We start from the raw sequence: 26,042 nt of genomic DNA, 5'->3' as shown, positions 1-26,042 counted from the left end.
GCATTGAGATGGGACAATTCCTTCAGATAAGGAATATATAATATTTGTGATTTATCCAAGTCTATCCAAGAAAAAAAAAGTAAAGTTGTCTCCCTGATTTCCATAGCTGCATTTTGAGAAACGCACCAACTTTTTTCAGTGCAGTTGGAAAGGGAATTTAGTAAATAACTAGTCTGGGAGAGACAAATCACATTACCCTCCCCATGCAATGGTTCTTGATGTTTATAGGGAACTAATTTAATTGCAAATGAAGACAAATTTCTATTTCAGTCTCCATAAGTAATTACATTTTACTTGTCCTGACTCCAGCTCTAGTTGTTTGTCTGCTGGACAAAGGGATTTTTTTTCTAGCACTGCTCTTCTGGAACATCTCAGGTGCATTTCTTTTATGCTGGTTGAGCAAGAAGGCATGGATCCAGCTGGTCCAGGATGAGTTTCCCAGTGCAACACCAAGCTTGAGGCGTTAGCTAACAGAGTCCCCCCCACCATCACCATGTCTGGGAATGGGGAATAAAAGCATGGAAATAAAAAAAGTGCTAAAACATCTGAGAAAGCCTGAAATAAGAAGTGGGGAAAAAAAATTCAGGTACCACATGATGCAAAACCCATGAGAGGAAAGCAAAGGGATGGGCAAATACACTTTTTCTGTCAGTGAGCCTGCAAGAGCAGCTTGAGGAAGATGCAGACTTGCAGATTTTTGAGTAGAAAGCAAAAAAAAAAAAAAAAAAATTGCATAGCCATCACGAGGACTGAACCCAAGGGCTGGTGGAGCAGTTGTTGCTAGTCTTTTCCTCTCAGAAGAGGAATGGGCTTGCACTGTGTCAGCTGTTGCTTGGATGAGTCCGCCAGGTCAGGGTGGACATCCTGAATTTCAAAGCCCACACACTCAACGTGCCGAGTAGAGGAAACACTGACAGTTTATTTCACAGAATCACAGCATCAGTTCAGTTGGAAAAGACCTCTGAGGCCATTGAATACAACACCACCTTATCGACAAGACTGTGGCACTGAGTGCCACGTCCAGTCTTGGTGTGAGACCAGCCTGGTTGTGAGACCTTCTGTCACGATTTTCACTTTATTTCTCTTTATTCTCCGTATTTATCGGATGCAGGAGGAGTTTCCTGTAAGGACAGCGGGTCTCAGGATGAGAGGACATTGTTTTAAGCTGCACCAGGGGAGGTTTAGGTTGAACATTAAGGAAGAATTTCTTGACAGAAAGCATGACTAGACAGTGGAAGGGGTTTCCCGTGGAGGTGGCAGAGTCCCCATCCCTGGCGGTGCTGAAGGATTAAAGCCTGGACATGGCTTTTGGTGCCATGGGGGTGTTGGGTCATGGGTTGGACTCGATGATCTCAAGAAGGTCTTTTACAACCGAGTGGATTCTGTTCTTGTGACCAGCTGCCACAAAGCAGTGCTCTCCACGCCTGGCCGCGTGCCATCATAAGGGTGTTTTTTTTTTTTTTTTTTTTTTGAGGGATTATTCCCACGGGAAACGTTTACGTCCAATATACCACCCACTGCGATGGACGCTGAGCCGAGGCGGGGGGGGAGGGATGCCCTCGTTCCCTCTGCTAACACGCGTCACCGCGCGTGGCCCGGGAACACGTTTGGCTCGGGGAGGGCCGAGTGGCGCCGAGGGAAGCGGCGGGATGTGCGGGAAGGGATCGGGAATACCCACGAATGCCCGGGGAAGGGGCAGCACAGGATCCCCCCCCTGAGGGTCCCCAGGGGGGACCCGCCCTGAGGGGCCGGCGCGGGCAGCGCCCCCTGGCGGCCGGCGCCCCGCGGCAGCGATGACATCACCGCTCTGCCCAAAGAGCCGCCCGCCGGTTGGCGGAGGGCGGGTGCGGCTCGGCCAATGGGCGGCTGCGCAGGGCGGCAGGCGGCGCTGACGCGCGGCTCGGCCGTGCGGGGGTTTATTTTGCTTTGGGCCGCTCCGGCCGCCGCCATTAGAGCAGCGCGGGCACGGCGTCCCCCTCCCCCCCCCCCGCCGCACCGAGTGGGAGCGCCCGCGGCCGCGGCAGCCGCGGCGCCTCGGGAGAGACCATGTCGTGAGCGGGGGGGGGGGGGGGGGGGGGGGGGGGGGGGGCGGCACGGGGCGCAGGCGGCTCCTGGCGCTGCGAGTGTGTTCCCGAGGGACGGATCCAGCCGAAGAGGTAAAAGCCCTTTTGCACGCCCTACCTTCTTCGGGCGGCGCTGCGGGGCCGGGGGGGGGATGGGGGCGAGCGGAGCCGGCCCCGGCGGGGACCCCCGGGGGAGGCAGTGGGGAGGCGGCCGAGCATCCCGCTGGGAGCCGCGTCCCGCTTGGAAGGGCTGGCGAGAGAGGGCGGCCCGACACCGCCGCGGCGCAGAGCCGGGGAACTCGGGGTTTTCACCCCGCGGCCGGTGATCCGGACCCCGGGCTGCGCAGCCTCGGGGTGCCCGGTGAGATCGCGCCCGTGCCGCCCCCCTCCCGGCTGGCTTTGATTCCCTTCGGGATGTGCCCGTGTGGATGGATGTGCGCGCCCCGCGGCCGGGAGCAGGTGATGGGAGCGATGGGCTGTGGATTTCGGGCGGCAGAACTTCCGCGGTGTCGCTCGCCCTGGAAGTGTCCGGGGCCGGGTTGGAGCAGCCTGGGATAGTGGAAGGTGTCGCTGCCCGTGGCAGGGGGTGGGACTGGGTGGGCTTTGAGGTTCCGTCCAACCCAAACCACTCCGCGATTCATCCTGTTGTGGTTCTGTAATCGCGCATTGTCGAGGCTTTGTCAGGAGTAGAAGAGCCGTGCGGGAAGTATTTCGGAATTGAGCCCGTGTTTGTGAACCGGAGTTGAAACAAAAATCGGAAAAGTTGGATTAAGGAGCGAGGCGAAGCTCGGTAATCCGCGCTCCCCAGCGCCCTTCTGTCTGCCCTCCCAGCCCCGGACTGCAGCAGCTCCCCGGCAGGAGGAGATAAACTCGTCTGCGGAGGTCAGGGAAGTGTCTGTGAGACCTCTGGATGTGCCTGTGAATCCTCCCTCGGCGGTGACAGGGGTCATTCCTCCCAACCCTCGGTCACCCGTCCCCACAGCAGGCACCGCTCCCTCGGGAGCAGCGGGTGGGAGAAGGGATGGGACGCGATCCATCCCGGTGCCCGGCTGCTGAGAACTTTCTCTGCCACGGGGACTTTTCAGCCACGGCAATAATGACAACTTTTTCTGGAATTCTTGGGGGTTGGTGTAGTAAACAAACGCTGTTTTTTAGCCGGGCTTTGTGCTGTGCCTGAACAGTCTCTGCTCACCAGCTGCTGCTGTGTCACAAGTGGTGGGGCTGCCATGTGAGTCCGGGGCATTGATACCTTTGTTGATGCGAAAATTGAAAGGTGAGATGTCTTCTGTGTGGCAGCTCCCTCCTTTCTCTTCTTAAAGCTCATTCTGGGGCGAGCAGAACCTTCAAGCAGTAGTTCAGGAGAGATCTGTTGTACTTAGTTTTTTGTTTTTTTTTTTTCAATTCTGCTTGTCTGGTCTTTGGTGGCTGCAGAAGAACTTTGTGAAGCTCATTTCTTTCCCAACCCTCCTTTTTTTTTCAGTGGTTACTCAGAGAGGGGAACACAGGTGAGAGCAGCAGGAGCTGTTCTGGAGCTCTTTTATTGGCCTTTTTCCGAAGGCCAGGCTGAGTTGGTGTCTCAGCATGTGGAGTCTGGCATGGCACGTATAAAAGATCACCTCTGGTTTGAGTCTGTCACAGCATTCAAAGGGAATAGAGCTTTTTAGATGCGTTGTGTTTCATGGGATTTGTGAAACTCTTAATTATGTGGTGTAATTCTCTTGAAGGAAAAAGAAATGACTGCCTTTACTTTTCCTTACGCTGCTTAAGCAAGGACGGGCAGGTGGGGGTGACCAGCGAGGCCATAATCTGTTCTTGTGGGGTTGTGTCCATTTGCATTTGCTCTCAGAAGTGTAATTACAAATATTAATTTAATTGGAATGCTGAGCGGCATAAAAGCGTCAGCGGGATTCATCACAGAAGCATGGCTTTAATTGGAGACTAGTTAAGAGTGCAGAATTGGTCAGGGGAACGTTTTCAGTCTGAGTTAGCCTTGTGTGTGACCCCTCTAATTCGTGTTGTTGGACATGTGAATTCCTCAGGGACGGGAATTCCCACCCATCTTTGGTGCCCTTTGCAAGAGGAATCTGTAAATAAGTCAGAGGTGTAAGTAGGAAATACTTTACTGATTGAATGGTTGGTTATTTTTAATACAGTCAACCAAGTAATCAAATGTTCTCTTAGGCACTCTTAAGTGAGATTTACTGGCTCCTTCATGTGGTATTAACTTGGTGTCAACGTTTCTCTTTCCAGCTTCCCTTTGCCTTATCAGTTGTGCACTCAGACTGTGCACAACTCCAGATCAATACATTCTTTATCATGATATGCTCCCTACTGATCACAGCAAAGCATTTAAACTGCTGCTGCCAGTTCTCTTCGTAATCTCATTCCCCTTCCTCCCCCCACCAAAATTTGGAGACTGGATTATTTTGGGCTATTCAAAATTGATGTCAACAAGTAATCCTCATTTTAGCTGCGTGAGTTATGATGCACAGTCTCCTGGTACTAAAATGGAACTAAACTTTAGTTTGGCAGCTGAAAATGGCTGGCTTAGCTGTAACAGAGTTCTTAATTTTATTTTTTTATTTTTTTTTCAAGTAGTACTACAGATGAAGGGGAAAAATTGGAAAGAGAATTTTCTTTCAACACAGCTGACAAAGAGTTCGCCACTTCACTTGTCAAATGGCAGAGCTTGACAAAATCAGTGAAATAACAGAGATAATTATAACTTTGTAATGTCAATTGAATGGAAGTTATACCTTAAAAAGGAAACACCTTGTCTTCCAATTAAGATCTCAAACATTCAGAATTCAGACGCTTTTCTGGTACCTTTTCATAGCATTTCTGTCGTAGCTGCCGTTGTTTGATCTTGCACAGAGTTGTGACTGTGCTCACTTTTGCACCATCAGCGCCTGGGAGGCAGCTTCTCACACCTCTGTAGTTATTTTCTGTTGGGATTTTCTTGAGGTGCAAGTTAATAATGATCTCTGTAGTGTTTACCAGTTAATTTACTTTAAAAGAAGGGCTGTTGCACTTCCGTAACAGTTTTGAGACCACATTAATCTATAACGATACGGATGATTTTGTATTTCCCTCTTTCCTAGCATGGGCAAGTGTTCAGAAGCTCTGCGGTCAAACCGGAGTTGTATCCACCAGGAGTTTTTAAAAACAACTTTTTTCCTGTATCTCTGGGCTATTTATGCAGAAACTCATTTTGCTGGAGAGTAGAGAGAGGAGAAAGTGTAGAGGGAGTGGAGCAGGGAATGAGCAAAGTGATGTTTGAAGAGGGAACTGTCTTTAAGAGGGGGCTGACACGGAGACTTTGGTTCAATAAAGGAGGAAAAGTAGCTTTTTAAAAGGAACATGGGAGGGAAACGTGTTGGAAAGAGAGGTAGTGGCTGGTGTGTGCAGAACATCTTGCCTATGAAGCAGCCAAATTTGCAGCCCTTTTGCATTTTCTACTATACAGGAGATAAGATTAAGTTGGAGTTTTTCCCGTTGGTTATTTGAATTTGTCCTGATATAATCTGTTCTGCTTGTTCTTAAAACAAGGATACTGCTGCGTAGTTTGGGGGTTTGTTGTTGTTATTTCTAGTAAGTGATGTTTTATTTGGGTTACGTTTGCCTTTGCTCCTGCAATCAAACGTGAAGGTTTGAAAACGCTCGCTGTAATTCTTTGAGTTTGATTTGACTCAGCATCTAGTTCTGAGTAGCTGTTTTTGGTAAAACAGAAAAAGTTGTGGGTTACTGAGGAGTTTACAGGCACTAAGAAACTTCTCTAAGTTATGATAATGCCTAGATATTGAGGAGTTGGTGTTCCTGAACTGAAGAAAACTCAGAACCGTGATTTATGTGACTCTGGAAAGAAAAATAAACTTGAGTGGTCTGGTGGTGTGGGTTTTTTTGTTTGTTTGGTTGGTTGGTTGGGTTTGTTTGTTTGTTGGGGGATGTGTGTTTGTTTGTTTGGGTTTTTTTGTGTGTTTTTGTTTTTGCTGTTGTTGTTGTTTTTAGTGGATTGGAACTGTTGATCAAGTAATCTTTTAGTGGGTTTAAGTTGCACCCGCTTTTATAGGTCCACTCCTTTGAAAACCATGTGGCCCTTGATGCAGAGGCAGGTGGATATCTGGGAAGAGAAACAACTGCCATAAATCTCTCAAACGTGTATAATTCCAGCAAAAAAGTAGGGAATTTGCTTTGGGGTGATGATTGTTGGTTTATGAGAGAATCCTGATTCTTGTGGCCTGTGAGGACTGGGAGTGCATTGTGTGAGCCCTGACTTGCACTTCTCTCAGGCTGATGGGCTTGAAAGTATTCCTTGTGTCCCCATTCCTCTTCCCAGTATCTAAGCAGGGATTGAGTAGAGACAGCTGGCATATTCATTCCTTGCTTTATCTGAATAGTCCCCTGGAACAGCTTCACTCTGCAGGTCTTACTTTCAAGGAGTGTTGAGTATGTACTCATGTTTTTTAATAGTTCAACTGCCCTGGTAAGTCAGGAGTACTTTGAATTGTCATTTACACCTTCTGTCAGATGGGCCTGTGGTTTAGCTTTTACCTGCAAAGGCCTCCCCTCGCTGGGTGCCTGTTGAGCAGCTCATTTTTATCTTGCTGAAGGGCTGGGATGGTCTGCTGGACTATTTACTTTTATTTTTGACCTCTGCGTTAGTGTTTAGCTTGGCAAGGACAAAAATAATTGTCACCTCCTGGCTTTTAAAGGGTTTATTTAAAGAAGATTGTTCAGTGTTGCCTCTAGTAGAAAGTTACTCCCACCCCCAGAAGCTATTTTTACTGTTTTACTCTGAAACTTTCTAGCAGTGCAGAGTATCTTGCAGTGGTTAACTCAGGGTTGTTGAATATGTATTATGAACAAAATAGAAATTACTGATCATAAGGTTTAATAAAAAGTGATTTATGAGAAAAGAACTGGTATCGCTCCGTCTCTAAAAGGAGTTTAAATTTGTTTTCCGTGTGGTATTTGACAGGAGTTCTTTGCACTGTGTTAAGCAGCAATGCACACAGTAGTGGATTTTCTGTGCTGTAATAATGGCATTTTTGCTCCTTTTTTTAACTTTTCCCCTCTTTTTGGTACCTTGTCTAGTAGCAAATATCTTAGGAAGAGCTGGATAAAAAGAGCATGGCTTGTTCTGCTCGCTGGAACTGGGATTGGTCTTTTAAGTGTATGGCCAAATGCGTGTACCAAAACTGTATACCTGAACATGGCTTACCATGTATTAGGAATAAACTCCCCAGCAGTGGATGCTGAGTGTGTGTTTCCGTGTTTCCTTTAGAGGCAGGTGGTTTTCCTCCACCAAATGGTGACTCTCTGTGTTGTAGCCGTGCTCTAATTTATGGCCAGCCAGCACCGAGGAGGTCCAGGGGATAATTACTGGAAAATGGACAAGTCTCAGTGTAATGTTCCTGTTGTTGGACAGGTTGAAGTGTTTTAAAGTTTTGATGTCTGACTCCACAGCGTGGTTCCAGTCAGAGCGTGACATCTGGTTTTCCTCCCCTCGTGTGTGTGGACGGCTGAGAGCTAAACAAAAACGGGCCTCGTGTTTTAGGCACAGTCTAAACACAGATAAACTGTTTTTGTGTTTGACCTCACTTTTTTTTACAAAGAAACATCTTGTTCAACTTCTGTACTTTATCCAAGGCTAATGTCTTTCTAAAAATGAAGTTTTAACAGTTCTGTTGTGTTTTGTTGTATGTTTGTTACCGTAGCTCTTGAGTCAGTATTCATCTGTTGCTGACTGTTCATGGTCAGATTCATTAAATGCTGCTGGCTGCAGTTATGCAAATGTTCTATCATAGCTCATTATTTTAAGTCACTTTGCTTGGTTTTTGATTAGTATTGTGTGGGAGATGTTGTGCATTATGTAACTGTTGATCTGCTTACCCTTGTTTGCCCAAATGGTATTGGTTTCTAAGCAGTCAGTCGTATTTAGCCTGTCCTAATGTGTAGTAACATCTCATCTGGATAGTTACTCACTTCTAATTAAGTTTAAAACAAAACAAAAAAAACAACCCTGAGAAAGAAAGAAAGACTGAACTGCAGGCTGCTGCTACTGGGGTTTTTATATAGGCTGTTTTCAGCAGTTAAGATTTTCTGAGGTTTAAGTCACAAATTTAATAGAGCTGTATGGGGTTTGACCCGTTTGAGATGAGTAACAGATAATATGGAAACGTGTACTTTGCAGTTTACACAGCAGGGTTAACTCCAGTGGGTAAGAGCACAAAAATGCACTGAGGGGTAAACATTAAAATAAAAAAGGACAGCAGGAAGAGTGAATGTTTACTGCTCTCAAATATCTCCTGATTCTGTGTTGTGGTTTCGGCTTTTGCCGAAGAGTCTGTTTACATTAAATTTCAGACCTAATTGTAAAATTCACTGTCAGTCTTGTATTTCAGATGTCTCCAAAGATCTGTAGCCTCCTGAGTGTTTGGCTTCTTACTGCATAGAACATTTGCAAAATTGGGCATCCTCTTGCATTAAAACTGCATGTAAATTCTCTTGGTTATGAAAAGTCAGCAGTTGAATTGGAAGTGTGAGGTAAATATTGAAAAGAAAGCTGATGCCGAATCAGCATAATTTTTCTGAATGCCAAAAATGCCTAATAAAGTAGACTTAAGATGCTTTGAAATGAGATACGACTCCATAAATCAAAATGAAAACAATCTGTTATTAATTGTATGTAAATGAAGCCTGTCAGAATTCACCCAGTGAACAGACCTCTGAATGTTTTCAAAAGTTAATACTTATTTTCTCAGACTTTTTTTGATTAATAGAACTGTGTTTCTTGCAGTGTGTTTCTTTGAACAAGTCTCCTGGATTTTACCTCAGTGCCCGCTTATGAGAGTAGATAAGAAGTTGTATGGAATGAGGGAGGTCACACCTGAAATTGTTGACAGCCCAGACTATGAAAACTGAAGAAAAAGTTAAAACTCATTTAACCTACTGGGCTGTAAACAGCTACTCAGTTATAACTAAAATGTTTTCCATTCTTCTTTTGTTGCTGTAGCTGGTATATTGTGTTGTGATTTACATGGCAACGATTTGGTCTTTAAGAGAGTTGAGAAGTGGATGATGCCTCTCTGGGGACGGCAGCGTTCTCCCTGTTATCCCTGTTAGCAGGAGCGGAGGAGCAGCTCTGGTGCTCAGGAGAGCAGAGGTGATCCCTGTGTGTTTGGAGCAGTGCGGGTGCCGGGATGAGGACGGGGAGGATAATGCAGTTTGACAGAAGCCTCCATCTCCCATCACAGCTCTCGTGTCTGTGTTTGGTAGCAAAGGGGTTTTGCATTTTGTGACTGCTGCAGTCTGAGAGCGGTTCCTCTGCCTGCTCTGCAAACAGCCAGCTGGTGTTCTGGGCAGAAAAGCAAAATTTCCCCCACCTTGTAGAACAACTCGCAGAAAATTACTTCAGTTCTCTTTTCCTGAGATAACGGAGTACTTTCTCCTTTTTGCTGATCTGTTTGGGGCAGAATCCTTTCATTTTTGAAGAACTGTCCTAACAAGCTAACTATGCTTCCTCGTTAAATTCCTTGCTTCAGTGTATTCAGGCTAATGCAGAAAATGCTTCTATATGTGTTACTTTGCAGTAATCTTTTCAATCTTTGTTATAATATATAAATATTGCCCCTCCTGCAAAGCTTCCAGATTCAGTGCTGATCTGATTTGGTTGTCCCATTGACAAGGTCATTGTTCTTAGTTTTATTAAAATTAATTTGCACAGATGACAATGGAGCTTATTGTTTGTTCCCTTCAAATCATTGAAGCCCAGGTTCAAGTTTTCTGGTTTTAATATAGTGATCTGTTGAGGCTTATACTGAATTCTGGAGAAAGCTCTCATCCAAGAAGAGTGAGTAGTTGAAGGTAGGGTAACTAAGTTTAGTAAGTTAAGAGACCAAAAGGTAAAATTCCACCTTGGAAAATGAGGCAGGGATGTGAGAAAGGTGTTACTGTTATGCTTATGAACTGATGAGTTAATTGATTCTGCATTTGGTTATGGAGATCTCTGTCTAGCAGAACAAGATGCCTCTGCTTATTTTGTTCCTCTGGAAAGTTCATTCAGTATTTTTAAAATAAATAAACCAACCTGGCTTTCTTTTGGAGCAGCCTAAGAGAGGCAGCTCCTTGTGGGGAAGGAGGATGGACCTTCTTGTCTTTCAGGTGTTGCTGAAGGCTGAAGTTGGCACCTGAGCTTTCTTTTCCCTGTAAATACAGAAGCATTAGCTTTGGTCCAGAATTTGTACATGTGAACAAAAAGAACTTAAGGTGGGAACACTGATTTGATGGGTGTAATTACAGAAGGTTTCAGCCAGCACAGATGCCAGCACCATCCCAGCAAGAAAAATCCGTAGTGTAGACCAGTCTAAATCAGCATCTGGCTTGTTTACAGGGAAGAGTTTGATCATTTAATGAAGTGGAGCTCCATATTGTTCCTTGCTGGAGCCAAAGGAAAACATTTTCTGGGCACAGTGAATAATTAAATTGAGGGGAGTGCAAAATATCCTGTTATAAAAGTGGTATTTGAGAACTTCATTGTTTCTTCCCAATGTCTGTGAGCCCTTTTGCATTTTCCCATGCACCTACAAAGAAGAATAGTGCTAAAAGTTGAGACGAAGCAAAAGACAAATTTCCAATTGTTCCAGGTGACCTTTTCCCACTTACTTTATTTAGTAAAAGGCTGACCTGATAAGGTTTTGATTTTTTTGTTTGTTTGTTTATCACAACTTAACATATTTGTCTCTTTAGAGTAGTGAGTTACCATATTAGTCTGTGGAGAAGGTATTTAGTGCACTGTCTAAACTGATCAATTGGAACTTGTTTAAAGTTCTGTGGGTTTTAATTTCTTGTCAGCTCATGCTTTTTGGACTTTAAAACATGCACCTGCACTTCACAGTCACTGTGTTGCTATTTCTCTGTCAGAGAAGTTACTCCATGATTCAGCTTCTCCTCTGTGAAGAATCTAAAATAATAAGTTAACTTGAAAACAGGGTCAAAGAAGTAATTGGGAAAAAATGTAATAAGCTTTGAACTGCTCAGTGGCTGGGTGGTGATTCTGTATCAGCAGTAAATCGCAGGATCATAAAATGACAGAATGGTTTGGGTTGGAAGAACCCAATAAGGACCTTAAAGCTCATCTCGTTCCACCCCCTGCCACGGGCAGGGACACCTTCCACTATCCCAGGTTGCTCCAAGCCCTGTCCAACCTGGCCTTGGACACTTCCAGGGATGGGGCAGCCACAGCTTCTCTGGGCAAACCTGTACCAGGGCCTCCCCACCCTCACTGGGAGGAATTGCTTCCTAACACCTAATCTAAACCTGCTCCCTGTGAGTGTGAAGCCATTTTGCCATGTCCTCTCACTACAGTTCCTGATGAAAACAAATTTGAGTGGGTCTGTGAGATGCAGTTGGGGATCAGGCTGAGACCTAACAGTAAAAAAAACACAAAAAAACAATACATGAAAGTGCTGAATTTCCTTGCCATATAGTGGGTGTTGGCAAAGCTGTCAAGGAAGAGAAATTGCATTGCTCCATTGAGCCTTTTTATATTCTTTACTTCATAATAACCCGAGGCCTCGTGTTAGGAGGTGGTGAGCTCATATCTCAGAGGCTTTCAAAGCTGCAGAGACTCAGCCTCTCTAAGAATTATGTCTGAAAGCATCTGCTCTTTAAGGGGCACAGAGGATAATTGCAGCTAAAAACCTAATCTTGTGATGTATGTGAAAGCTTTGCTGTGGCGCGGGATGTCCTGAGCTATTTAGTTTCCAAAGTGGTATCTCAGTACTTGTTGAGATTGTTTTTGCAGCCAGCTGCTTTCCAGCTTGAGCTGCAGTCTCCTTTCTCAGTCTCAGTATCACTCAAACAGATGATGCCTCGTTTCCTTGCCCCATCCCAAATGTGTGTTGGGGTTTGTGTAAAATGAGAACTGTTTAAGACTTCACAAAGTAGGGCAGGTGACAAAGCATTTACAGTTCCAGGTACCCATCACGTGTCATTTGGGTCTCTTTGGAAGCGTCACCTACTCAAACCATACCAGCTTCTGCTCTGGCAGGAGATATTCTCAAGCATTGGAATTTTGGGACAGCCACTTTCTGGTGGTCCTTGGCAGCATAGTTTTTGGTGGCAGTGGGCAGGTGCATGGGCAGTGTGTACTGCCTTCTCTTCAGTGGAAAGCACGTTCAACTCCCTCACGTTTCTAACTAGAAAACTTTAATTCCTCAGAAAACTCTACTGTTTCTAGAGAGACTGAGCTAATTAAGAAAGTGATTAAAAACCCTATTTTGGGAGTTGGGGGGAAAAAGCCTTCACCAAATTGAACAGATAAACCCAGTGTCTACTATGCTCATATAGGAGGTGTTTTGGCAACCCTTTAATTTATCTGTGGACTAGAGAAACCCTTTTTTGGGAACTTTAAGGAAAAAGCCTTCTTTATGAAGTCACCTTTAGTAAAATCAAGTTGACTTTGTATCCTCCTGTATATATGTATGTATTTTTCACTTACTTTATTACAGATACAGGGATCCTTGTAGGATCCTGCTCCTTTTTGTCATTCTGCAGGGGCATGGGCATCTCTGAGGAATGGTGGAGGGGAAGCAGTAGGAAGTCTGATTGCCTTCTCAGCACATTCCTCAGCCTGGCACAGTTTTGTAACGTATAGGTGGGAGTGAAGTGCTCTGCAGGCTGTCCAAACAAGTGATGTTGGAACCCGAGCTTTATGGGAAAGCTTTCTGTGTGCTCCTGATTGCTCGTCTGTTTTCACGGAGCATAAATATGGATCTCTCCGAAAAGGATAGTCCTGCCCTGCCCCCTGGCCCGGCCATGCGATAGCCCCTCATTCATGAGGCCACCTGATCTGGTGAATAGATCAGCGGAGCTGCTGGAAAAATCCCGTGTGTGTGCCTGGAGTCCTCAGAAGGAGGCAGTAGGAATAAGGGTGGCAAATTGGACGTTTGGCTGTGCCTTGTAGGGCAAGGTGTGTGCGAAGGTATTGCCGTGAAGAAGGTGCTAACTCGTAAAAGATTTAATCGTCGGGGAACAGGTATAACCGATTTTTAGTTTGTGTCTAGTTTTGAATTGAATCCTGTTGTGTAACTTCTGAGTTTTTGTTTACTGGGCTCTTGGTGTTCTGTAGGCACAGAGAGTTGCAATACGATGCATAAGAAATGGCAGTCTGATGTGACAAATTAATATTTTAATCAGTTTTGCATGCTTAAAACAGCACATCGTTGAGCCTTATATGTTGGGTAACTATTCTGTGGTAAGGGAGGAAATACTGTATGCATTTGCCTGTTTGTCCTTTATCTGCCTGCCTCATCCTTTCCCTCTATTTTGCTCTCTACACAAAGATTTTTTTGCCTTTCCCATCCTAAGTTGCAGATTGCAGTAAGAGTGTTCATGGATATTTTGTTGTGGACTCGATGTCGCTTGGATGTACTTCTTTCACTTCAACAGGTTGGTCACTTATGTGGCGACCGGTTCTTTGTAAATACTGGTTTGTTTTAACCAATCTCTCTTAGTCTCAGCAGGTCATGACTGGGTTTAACCGAGTAAATTGGGATCAGAATAGGTGTGGCATTTAATAATTAACTTTCTGGTTACTCAGGTCCAGTAGGAAACCTATAAAGACTCTGTTTTTATTTTGTTTACAGGAATAGTTATCTGCTTAGTCTCATCCTTCATATTTGGCAATCTGAGGAAAAGGTCTGAGCCAGCATGAAGACAGAATCCCCTCTTCATTAGAGAAAAAGTGAGTTGGAATTGGGTTGAAATCTGAATTTGTGGAATGAAAATATACCACATTAGCCTGCCAACACACACAGCTTGTGCTTGCTTTCAAGTGGTATTTTCACTTCCTAACACTACTGTTACGGATGATGCCCGCTCAAGGCCTAGTTACTTGGTTAAGCACGGGGATAAAATTTTCAAATACATACGTTTTATGTAAACTTCTGCACCTTCCTATTCCAAAAGAATTGTTTGCTCTCTGTGTAACTGCCCATCTGATACGCTCCTTCCTTCCAAATCTGGTGAGGTCTATTACAAGACCTTACAGGATCTCTAAACTTTTGTGTTCCTTTTCTTGTTCTGCTGTATTCGTGCTGAGTTTTGTTTTAATAATTTAATATTTGTGGCTTGTTTCTGTAGCTGTGCTGGTCTCTTCTCCTGTGTTCTCGGTGCTTAATGTGTACCTGTTTTCTGAATTTATGTGGAATCCTCTGTGCAAATTCGAGGAATCCCACAAATGTGAGACTGAGGGGTTTCTTTAATCCTCATTTCTGCACTAGGAAATCCTGAATTCTGCATGCAAAATGCCGTTAATCCAAGCCTTGTCCTTTTCATGGCGGTTGTAATAGTATCAATAAAAAAAGATTGCCTGTTTGCCCAGCCTGATTTTTGGTGTCAGCTGGGTTAAATCTCGTTTTATTTTTGGTTTGAAGCAGCTCCCGTGCAGGCCCCGTGTGTACTAACGGTGTGTTGTGACTCCTCAGCTTTCCGCCCGACGCAGCTCATTTCAAGAAGTGCACAATGACAGAGCGTGGGATTAAATGGGCTTGTGAGTATTGTACATATGAAAATTGGCCCTCTGCAATCAAATGCACCATGTGTCGTGCCCAGAGGCCCAGCGGAACGATCATCACGGAAGATCCGTTCAAAAGTGGCTCCAGTGACATCGGCAGGGACTGGGATCCCACGAGCACCGAGGGAGGGAGCAGCCCTTTGATATGCCCGGATTCCAGTGCAAGACCGAGGGTTAAATCCTCCTACAGCATGGAAAGTGCAAATAAATGGTCGTGCCACATGTGCACGTACTTGAACTGGCCCAGGGCCATCAGGTGCACTCAGTGCTTGTCTCAGCGTAGGACCAGGAGTCCCACGGAGTCCCCTCAGTCTTCGGGGTCAGGGTCCCGGCCCGTCCCCTTTGCCGTCGATCCGTGCGAGGAGTACAATGACAGGAACAAACTGAACACAAGGGCTCAGCACTGGACTTGTTCCGTCTGTACGTACGAAAACTGGGCCAAGGCCAGGAAATGCGTTGTGTGCGACCACCCCAGGCCCAACAACATCGAAGCAATAGAACTGGCAGACACAGAAGAGGCTTCTTCCATCATCAACGAGCAGGACAGGGCTCGGTGGAGGGGGAGCTGTAGTAGTGGAAATAGCCAAAGAAGATCTCCACCCACAACCAAACGTGAATCCGACGTGAAAATGGACTTCCAAAGGATTGAGTTGGCCGGAGCTGTTGGCAGCAAGGAGGAACTTGAAGTTGACTTCAAAAAGCTAAAGCAAATAAAAAATAGAATGAAAAAGACTGACTGGCTGTTCCTAAATGCGTGTGTCGGTAAGTTGTTTTCCTGCTGCCTTCTACTGTTTTTGCCTGTGGTTAAGTATTTTGGGAGAATGAAGAAGTAAAACAGAAGCTTGGCATTTGATTTCAAGCTCTTTTTATTTTTAATCTCTGCATTTCCATTTTAAAAAGTAAGCCAAATGTAGAAGTTCCTGAAATAGCACCTACTGAGAGAGGCTGTGGAGTTCATCCATAATCTGAACAGGGTTAGACGTGTTTCCCAAGTGTGCTTGGACTTTTTTGACCTTTCGTAGAAATGGATATCCTTGTAACCAAATCCTGGTTTTCCATGTAATTGTTAAAAGGTGGAAAAATTACAAAGGCCAGTCTACAGAGCACTAATGTATATAGTACTGTAAAAAATGCCATTACTGGGTAATTAAAATTACTCTTCTTTTTGCTATGGAAAGCTATGCTTGTGGAGTCAGCAGCTGCAGCTTGGGAGTATTTGTAAACAGTGCAGAGCTCGCAACAGTACAAGATGCTCTGTCAGATGTTAAAAATAACACCAGAATATGTAGCTCCAAGAAACTGCGTGTGTAATACTGACCTTGAAAGTAATAATGTTGTATTAATGCAGCTACTGTGTTGTAAATGTTTACCAGGCTTTCCGAAAGTATTTCAGCAGTCGACTGCTTCAGAAACACTCAAATACCAGTTTTGTTTTGTATTTTAGTGCTTTCCTAAGGAAATTCTGGGTAATTCTCCCAGTGCTGTTAAAGAACAGAGACCTTGTGAGTTAACTTTTGTGCTGTAGCTTCCCAGAAGCAGATATCCCGTGCCCCGGCGCACGAGCAGGTTTCAGCACTTGAAATACACAACTATTTTTAGAGTAAAACACTTCATATGAAACTCTGGCTCTACTAGTATGTCTCCTGCTGTTTCTTAATGCTTCACAAAGTCACTGCGTGGTGGTTGTAATTGAAAAGCTGATTTGTGGAGCTGCTTCATTTAATATCTTCTATCAGGTCTAAATGTTTTTATGGGTATCCTGTGTTTGGTTTCTCTGAGATTATAAGCCAGTTTATTTTTGTGTTGTGTGAATAGTTAGACAAGCACATTTCCTTTTGAAAATAGATGTCTCAGTATCTCCTGGTATCTCTAGGTCCTTATATGCTGGGTTGTTTTTTTTTTCTTCTGAAATAAAGAAGTTGAAATTCTCTGTGATATTTTGTAAGCTATAAAATACCAAAGATCAGTTGTTGTAGGTCATTCCTGTTCCATGACAAGTCTACATCTTGCCTTCTGATAGCAGCTATAATAAATATTAGGGGATTTTTTTTCCCTCTGATTTTTGAAAAGTGATTTCTTTTTTCACTATTGCAGCGTTACTTAAAATATTTCATACTTGCAGATCTAATCTGTGGGAAGGGTTGTGTTCGTGTTTAAGAACATGGTTTTGTGAGTATATAATGTTGCTTGTGACTGTGTAGTCACACCTGGAACTCAAAACTATGGTCCTGAAGTTTTGTAAGGCAATAGTGGTCTGGCTCTTGTTTTAAGGGATCTTGGTGAGAAAACCAGAATGCAGGTGGAGTTGTGTGCTGATTGTTGCTGTTCTGCTGAAAGATTTCATGGATTCCTTTCTCTAACCTGAACAGTTACTATACTTTTTAACTGAGAGGGTAAAAAACCAGCAGCTAAAGCTGTTAATTCTGAAATGGAAGGTGGGTGATTTCATTTGGTGTATCCCAGGTGTCATGTTTTTTCCAAATAAAATCCCTGGAATAACTTTAGGAAGATTGATGGAAGCTCCACGGACTCTTTTGTGGTTGTGTCTGGTTGTCTTGCAGAGTATATTGGAAAGATACACCAATTTAACCAGTAACTTTTAAAGAAATAAGACAAATTTATGTCACACCAAGGCCACCAACATACTTCAAACAATTTAACTGTCAGTTGGACAATTTTGCCCCAAGTATCTGTTCTTACCATTGAAATCAGCTGCATTATTGTGACTCAGTGGGTTCTGTTCTGTTTGTTTGCCAGCTGGAGCTCTTGGGGGCTTTGAGCTCCAACACTTGTCAGTCCTTAGCCAAGCAAAACTATAAAATAGGACGAGTTGGTGTTAAATGTCGAGTCGTTTTGTGAACACTGATGACCAAGAGTTTGTGTGTTACCCTTCCCCAGCTGACAGATTGTGCCTTGTTAGGATTTGGGAACTTCAGACCACACACTTCCAAGTCTGAGCTGGATCAGTCGTGGAGGGTCTGTTTGCTTTGAGTTTGTCTCATGTAGGAGAGATGTTAACTTTTTAACTTCAACTTTTAAAGTTAACCCTGCAGTTAAAAATAAGGATGAGAGGAGCAGGAGTAGGAGGAATTCTTGGCAGAGTGGTTATTTTCTTTTCTCTTAGAAGATATTATCTGTCAGAAGGTACCGAGGAAAACGTCTGATACTTTAGGACAGCTGTTGGGTTGAACTCCCTCTTCACATCTTGACTGTAGTACAAATTCTTTTTACTAGATTTTTTATTTAATGTCAAGTTCGGTTAGGAACACGTAACAGGCTGCTCTTTTCCACATATGTTCCTTTTAGCTGAAACGTGGGGATAGATGTGTATGGTTTGTAGATTTAAGAAGGTGCCTGTATGTGTGGGTTTGCACCTCAGTAAATAAACATGCCATCAAGGCTTGTATTCCTTGCACATCCAGGCTGTACCAAATGTGATGAGTGCAACTCAGCATGAATAGTTTCCTTGATGGTTGGTTTTCTTTCAAAGCAGAAGGATTAGTGGCATTCCCCCATTCCAACTCTGCCACTAAATGTTCTTAAACTTTTTTCTTTTTAAATTGACTTGTCTTTGAAGCAGTGGATGTATCTGCCGAGTGATTTTTTTATCAAAAGGATGAGGTTTTGAACAGATTCATTTGGTTAAAATTTATTGAAACCCAGGCAGAACAGGTAGTAAGTGAGGCTGCTGGATAATAGAGCCTCCTGCAAATCCCAGTTGGAATTACAGTGAGGAATTACAAGTGATTTTTACAAGAACACTAATGTTTTCTACCACAGTGGCCTAGAACAAGGTTAACATGAAGTCCAAGGTGAATGATTTCTTGGGGAAGGGGGTAACTAATGTACATTTAAAATTAAGCTCTGTTATATTTTGTATAACTCCTGGTATCGATGTCAGAGGCTGTCAGAGACTCTTGGTGGCCTGTGAGGCTTAAAGGAATGTGATGTGCAGGAACCAAGTGTTGCTGTGGGCCTGGTGAAGCTGCTTCCAGCTGGCTGTGGATTTAAGGAGTACAAGTGGATGAGGATGATTGTGACTATGAGACCTCTCTAGCAGAGTTCACTTGGGGCCTACGCTTCAGAACTCTCTGGAGCTTCCACTCTGCTGGCACTCGGGGCTGGGTTTGACAGCGTTTGCTGCAGGGCACTGCTGGGGATTCTTGGGTTGTGAGTTCAGCTCCTGTGCTTGAACTGTAGCCCAGAGATGAAAAGTAAACTGCATTTCTTCTCCTTTTCCTCTTTCCTCCACCTGTTTCTTGCCTGGTGCAAGAAGAGTGTGCTCTTCTCCTTCGGTTCAGGTCACTAAGGTGGGTTCTGCTGCCACAGGCCAGACCTCCCTGTGGGGATGGTGCCTCCCAGATCAAGTAGGCACACATTCTTCTTAGCTCTGTGAAAGGAACAACTAAGAGTGTGTTTCTTAAACAAATCCAAAGTATTTAGAGCAATCTGTAATGAATCTTGTTCTGCAGTACATCCATAAAAGGACTGTTAGTTCATTCCTAGTATTCCTGCATATGTCTGCTTAGTTTTTCCTTTGTTGACTATTTTATCTCTCTCACAGGGTTTTTTTTTTCCCCATCAGCTCTCTGAAATAGTGCCAGCTGTGTTCCCCACGCCTTCAGAAACCCTGCCCTGTCCAGACACTGGTATGGAGCTGGCTGGGAAGTGTCTGACGCTGCTCTGCAGCTCTGGGAGAGGTGGAGGCACCTCCTGCTCTGTCTCTTCACTGCCTGTGGCTCCTCACTGAGCATTATTAATAAAGGCAGCCTGAAGGGAGTGACATAATCAAGGTGCTTTCAGCTGGCACTGCTACCTGAAGTAGTCCTATCTGCCCATTTTTGTCCTACTGGGATGCTGGAAAGTGAGGGGGATGTTTTTGTGGGGGCGTTTTGTTTGTTGGCTTTGCTGGTTTAGTAAGCCCAGACTGGCTTCCTCGAGGATCACATCCAAGGTGGAGCTAAACCCATGGGGCTGTTTATGCTGTGATAAGGGAGTGGGGAGTGTTAGGGGTGGGAACGAGCTGCTGGAGGAGGGGAAGGGTCATGCACCTTTCCTTGCTGGTGTCAGTCTAGGCTTGAAGTGTTTGGGGAAGTACAGCATGAATTACTCACTGAGAGGTGATCACTTTCCAGGCTGGCCTTGGCTGGATGTGGCAGACAGGGCCTGCTGGGATGGTTTGGAGGGGAAGGGGCCCTGCTGTGAGCTGTACAGCCTGGCCTCCTTCCCCTGTTCCTTTCACCTGGGTGAGAAATCTTGTTGTATATGTCATTAGTGCCTTATCAATCTGTTCTATCATAAATGCTTGGCATTTGTGTGTGTGTGTGTGCATGGATCTTTCAGAGCAGGGAAAACTCTGCATGCCTTACTCCTTGGTAGAAAAATCTGAATTCCTGAACCACACTTTATTTTGGTCTCTTGACTACTTTTTTTAAACACTCCGTGGTATTTTATGCTAAACATAATTGACTAAATGATAAAGTTTAAACCAGTTTGTTTAAATTTGTCTTAGAAGCACTGATGGTTAACTTTAATAATTAAATGATTTTACACTGTCCAGCCTCCCTTCAGGGTACAACCCTGCAAGCAGCAAAGGAGTGTGGATACCTCTGACAGATTGGAGAGGGGATAAGGGCATCTTTAAACAGTTGTTCTGTCTTGTAATGATACATTCAAAACATTCTGCATGGACTGTATGTAGGGTAAGAGCTGTTTGCATGGAATAAAGAATAGGTAATAGTCATCCATTGGATGGCTTCAGGTTTAAGGTGCGTGTCTTCTTGGAAGTATTTGCTTCTTTTTTAAGGGGATGCAAGTTGCTGGGCATGAAGAATTATGTAAATCTAGTATAGAGGAGGTTCTGTCTCAAAGTGTCATTACCTGGAGAGTGATCTGCCTTGGATTGTGTGCTGATAGTGGCAAGGGAGGCCCTGGGAATGAAAAATGAGAAGGAACAGAAGGGTGTGGTTGGAGGCCCATAAAGGTTTTCCAGTCAACCTCTCTCTTTTGACTTGATGTGTCATACTTTCTTGCAAAGCAGTTCCTCCTCCAGGAGGAGAAATTCTTTTCAGGCTGAAATTATGGGGCTCTTATTATCAGTAAAACTTTCTTTATGGCCACCTGATGTGCCCCTGGTGAAGAGCTGGAAGAGACTGAGGGCTGACTCAGCTGCAGAGGACGCCACAGGTGGTGTGCTCCAACCACAGCTCCTCTGTACTCTGCATTAAAGGAGCACTGAGATTCTCAACAGGTGTCAGAATTGGGTTTTAGTGGGTCAGTTGATCAACCTCTCATTTTCTGGCTCTTAAACCAATCTCAGGATCAGTCTGTAGAGCAGTAAATCAGAGCATGTATATGATGCAGACTGTTTGCAATTGTATCTGTAGCAGAAGAGAAGCAGCACAGGCCTCTGGTTCTGCACTGGTCTGTGTTATAGAGGGATCTGTCTCGATTTCTGACTTCTAAAATGTATCATTTGGTTGTTTGAGAGATTTGCCTTCTCTTACCAAGCAGCTCAAGGAATTGTCCCACATAGAGGCACAGTGACCTCGTTAAGATGAAGTGTTTCCTTCTGCAGTCTACTCAGATGGGAGAACACGTTTTTTACTGTGGCAGGACTGCCTCCTCAAATCAGAGAAATCCCTGATCCAGGAGGTGGTTCTGCAGAACTGCATCAGTCTGCTTGAAAGAATTTCCCTGCTTCATTTGCAGGTTGTGCCAGCCAGTGCTCCAGAACTATCAGAAAGATAGTGAAGTAAATAAAGGTTGCTGCTGTAGTATTTTCCTTGGAAACTTTTATATCTGGCTGTTCTGAAGTCACTGGGGCTGTGTGATTAGGGCAAAATGGGAATTGGTTTTCTAGATATGCTTGTAAGCTGTATATTTTCCAAGTTTGTTTAACTGCATTAAACCCTCTAAATATTTACATGTTCTAAAGAATAAACTTAATCGCACCTTAAGCTGAATTCTGGGCTTATTTAATATGAGCAGAGGCAATATTGGTAAATAAAGAAGGTTTTTAGTAGGATCAAGATGGCACAAATAGTTGTTAGTGATTGATTAATATTTTTAAAATTTAGTCTTTTTCAATGGCCTTCTTAATCTCTGTCATCATCTAATGTATACTGAGATTGCAAATTCCTGGTCTGTGCTATTTGTAAGTGGCAGGACTTTACTAGAAGAAGAAAAAAACGGCTGCTGGTGCTGTGGAAGTCTTCCAATAAGAGGAAATGCCTGGATTGCAAAATGGGAACACAGTTGAACCTGTAGATGCAGAATTCTGACTTGCAGTTGTATTTTCTCATGACTTGGGTGCAGCACTTGGCATTCTGTCCCCTCCCTCAGGATACCAGGCTACAGTCACAGTTTTTGCATTAAGCCAAACAATTTTTTTTTTCTGGGAGGGGCCACACAGAGCCTGGTGCATCTTCAGATACGAACACCAGAGGAACATTTGTGGAGTTCCACTTTAAAGGAGAGCTGTGGCTGCCGTGGATGGGGAGTAGGCACTGAGTCATCGGGATGTGTTTGCATTTGTGTAGCTCTTGTCGATGCCCAGGGCTTTGCCCTCGGAAGGCTTGAGCTGCTGGAAGCTCCTGGGTGCTCTGGGAACAATCTTAGGACAAATGCCACTCTTCCTTTTGACATTTCAACAGTCTGGGGAATGCTGTGGGTGTTGGGGGGGAATAATCCAGCTGGCAGGGCACGGGATCAGAGGCTGCTGGTGAAAGTAATCAGGCACTTGTGCATTGGGAAATGTAGTGAGTTATAACATCAGTAAATACTTCTGTAATATTTCTTGTAAACAGTGGTTTGTTAAGCCCTGGTTAAATAGACTTTAATGAATTGGAGGCTCTCACTCATCCCACAGAAATCAAAGCCTTTGTAGGAATGTGCCTCCTGTTGTCAATAAATGCATATTCAGGTCTCATTTTGGAGTGGTGGTACTGAAGTTAGGAGTTACAGGCAGCTCTTAGGAGTATTCATGTATGCAAGTTTTGGGGCAAGGTTTATGTTTTCTAGCTCAGATTTCTGACAATCTGCCTATTGTTAGTATATTTTGTGTTCAAAAATATACTTGGATTGTAGGGACTGGCACTCTAAGCAGGGTGGCACCTTATGAGCTGTCAGGAATCTTCCCTGTTCTTTTAAAGTGGCTACAATGAAGTAGATATTTGGTAGAACAGATAAACATTGAATTTTTTTTTTTGCTGTGGCTCAGAGGGGCCAGAGAGGTTTGTGGTGCCCACAGGAATATCAGCCCTGCAGCAGTGATGCTTTGGGTGCTTGGGTCAGTGTTTCAGTGCAGGGAAGTACCAGACATCAATACTATACATTTATTATCTCCTTTTTTTTTTTTTTTTAAACAAGGCTTAGAAAACATACACAGTTTACCTGTTTTGAGGTAATAATTGATCTTTAGCTTAAACTTTGTCGGCAGAGTTTAGAAATGCACTTTTAAACAGGTAGCTCGTATAACAATTTTAGTAATTAATTCTAGGACATGGGGTTTTCAGGAATGTCAAGTATTGCAAGACGTGGGAATAAACTTCAAGAACTGGCAGTGCTGCAGGGAGCACATGGCACTGATTTGGATCCTTGTTGCAGCTTGTAGTAGTTAGTGCCTGACAGAGCCAAACCTCCCATGACCACCTCTGCATCAGCCTTAGACCTCCATTGTTGCTGAGATTTGATGAAGAGTGGGATGATAATGAGCAGCTGAGAGTGGGGGACTGGAAGAATAATTACAATTATGAATTTCTCAGGTACTGACTTAAGGCTGTAGTAGCAGGTAATGCAGTGTAGGGTGTACTTGGCAGGCTGGCTGGGACTGTTACGATTTATGTCATTAAAAGATCGTTTTGGGGGATATTTGTTTGAATTTTGAAACCAGTTGGGGATGTTTGGATTCTTAGAGTGGCCACCTACCAGTCTTGTGTGGTCTCTGGTGTGCTTGTATTGAGTGGTGTGGTGGAAGGGGCAGATGTGGTCGCAGGAATCTTTCCTGTGTCAATAGAAGTGGTTAAAATACAAAGAGTTTGAAGTGGCTTGTTTAACAAGATGTCTTTCCTAGATTAATACAATTTTATAAAAAATAAAAGAGTGTCATAAGATAGCAGAGAATCTGTTCTTCTGTCAAGGTTCTTCCTTCCCGGTGCATTGCTGGGTTTGCCTGAGCTGCAATTTAACTTGTTTTAAGAGGGCAGGTCCCTTTGTTACCTGTGTACACATACACATCTGCACACACACAGAGAGCCAGTTTGCAGCATTTGCTTGGAATGCAGTGTTGCAACAGCCATGGAATTGCTTTATCAGTGGAAAAAATGCGATTGCGTGGAAATGAAGTTCTAATAAAGTCCCACTTGGCACTTCTAACTCTTGGAGAACAAGAACTAAAATAGGACAGACATAATTCATCTAGGGGGAATACAGGGGCAGGCACTTACAGAATGAGACAGTAGTACTGGAGTGGGACAGGAATGCCTTCCTTACAGGAGACAGAAACATGCATCAGGAAACTAAGAAATTGTATTGTTTTCCTTCTGGCCCGGCCTAGTCGGACTTTGGAGTCCCTGGTGAATGGGTAGATGTTGTATGACTGAAATTTGCAGTTGAATTGTTATTCAGGAACTTCTCTGCTTTAGACAGCTGTTGAATGAATAATCTACCTTTTATCTGTAGAGCCTTTCTGAGCACAGCTGACAACTTTGTAGAGAAATGTCTTGGACTGAAAATCCATTCCCTCCCCCTCCCCCCGCATTTCTTCTGAAAGCTTTATAATCTCAGCATTCAAAATGATAGACTTTTTTGGCTGAGCTAAGAATGATTTTCTAAATCCTGGATTAACCAGCAATCCAGCAGTTTGCATGCTTCTCTGGTAGTAGGTACTTCAGTTTATTGGGTTGGGGTTTTTAATTTTGGTAGGGGATTTTTGCTTTTGGGACAGGGTGGGTTTTTTTTGTGGAGGGGAGGGGGGGTTTGTGGTTTTTTTTGTTGTTTGTTTGTTTGTTTGTTTGTTTTTTGGTTAGTTGGTTTTGGTTTTGCTCGTTTTTGGGTTTTGTGTTTTGTTTGTTTGTTTTGTGGTTTTTTGTTTGTTTTTGCTCTCTTTTTAGTCCTGGATTGGGAGTGAGTGCCCTGATTGAGACAACTCCTTCCCTTCTGATCAGTTTTTGAGACTTGGTGGACAAATAGGGTGAAGGAAGACTTGGATTTCAATTTCCAGCCTTATGGCCTACACTCAGCTGCTGACTCTTTGGAGTTGGGAATGAGGTTTAGCTGGAGAAAACAGGGGAGAGGGTTTTCTCCTTTGCCAGCTGCTCTTAATATGCTGTTCTTGAGCTGCTCCAACATTCAGCATGCTTGATATCAAGCATGGTACAGAAGCCAAAGATTCCCAGGGACTCTAGAAGACATTAGGGTCATTCTTTGTGTGTGTGTATCCCATCTTTGTTTAGGAAGTACACACAGTGTATTTAATTTCTCTTTAATTCAGTTTTAGTTGAGTACTCTGAGTGATAACTGTGAGTTCTGTTAGTAGCAGAGATGATGAGCTGGAGAGAAAAGCTTGTGCTCTGTACCCTCTTCCAAAACTGTTTTAAACTGTATTTGGAAAAACCCAGGACTATTATTCCAAAAACCTGTCAACAAGTCTGTTTATTAGATCCAGTAATTTGTTTTTAAAATAAAATGGAAGATAAAGTAATCAAACTAATCTCTTGTGCTGTGAGGGAATGACTTTCCCTCAGTACTGCTGGTCAGGTGAAATGCTGCCGAGTACATCATTGCTTGTGTTTCATCATGGGTTATCAGCACCACTTCTGAGCTGGCTTTTGATTTGCTGTATCTTCCAACTAGTAAGCATAATAGAAATGGTCTAGGAGATGAGGTGAGTATAAATATTTTGTAGTTGCCTGTTTAAAATAAATAAAAATTGGCGAGTTTCTCGGTATGCAGTTGAGCTTCGCCCGTAACAGAACAGGTGGAGGTGAAATGTGTTAACTGAGGTAACTTGGTGCAGATTGGCTAAAAGGAACTGTGTTTTGCTGTGTGTGCCCTCAGGAGTCGTGGAAGGTGATTTGGCTGCTGTGGAAGCCTACAAGTCCTCCGGGGGGGACATTGCCCGGCAGCTCTCGGCGGACGAGGTGCGGCTGCTGAACCGCCCGTCCGCCTTCGACGTGGGGTACACGCTGGTCCACCTGGCCATCCGCTTCCAGAGGCAGGACATGCTGGCCATCCTCCTCACAGAGGTGAGTCCCTGCCGCCCCTCAACACGTGCAACAGGCACTTTGTGGCTCCACCTTTGTGTGCAGCCGGTGACACGTAGCTTTTGCTTGTGGTTCTGTTAAAAAAAGGCACAAGTTATTGCTTTGTGGCTTGGATTTCTCCTCGAGAAGTGAGTTTGC

The 26,042-nt window shown here is 44.1% G+C and overlaps 1 protein-coding gene across 3 annotated transcripts in view; it reads left to right on the top strand.

Annotated features, from left to right (window-relative positions):
• The first annotated feature begins 1,956 nt into the window (after window positions 1–1,956).
• Window positions 1,957–26,042, top strand: part of ZRANB1 (zinc finger RANBP2-type containing 1) — a 41,507-nt gene continuing 17,421 nt past the window's right edge. Inside the window, exons 1-5 of one of the 3 annotated variants that reach the window (XM_027898171.1) lie at window positions 1,957–2,156; window positions 3,219–3,336; window positions 13,712–13,809; window positions 14,552–15,402; window positions 25,699–25,886. In XM_027898171.1, coding sequence (XP_027753972.1) covers window positions 14,589–15,402; window positions 25,699–25,886 — 1,002 coding nt within the window. In that variant the 5' untranslated portion in view covers window positions 1,957–2,156; window positions 3,219–3,336; window positions 13,712–13,809; window positions 14,552–14,588. Of the gene's footprint in view, window positions 2,157–3,218; window positions 3,337–13,015; window positions 13,036–13,711; window positions 13,810–14,551; window positions 15,403–25,698; window positions 25,887–26,042 lie in introns of those variants that run through there. The other 2 variants (XM_027898170.1, XM_027898172.1) reach the window with 2 other exon arrangements.

Source organism: Empidonax traillii, unplaced genomic scaffold, assembly GCF_003031625.1.
Source record: "Empidonax traillii isolate 1590-97213 ecotype Southwest subspecies unplaced genomic scaffold, ASM303162v1 scaffold582:size401454, whole genome shotgun sequence".
In the NCBI taxonomy this organism is placed as follows: Eukaryota; Metazoa; Chordata; class Aves; order Passeriformes; family Tyrannidae; genus Empidonax; species Empidonax traillii.
This window is presented reverse-complemented; position numbering and strand designations above follow the sequence as displayed.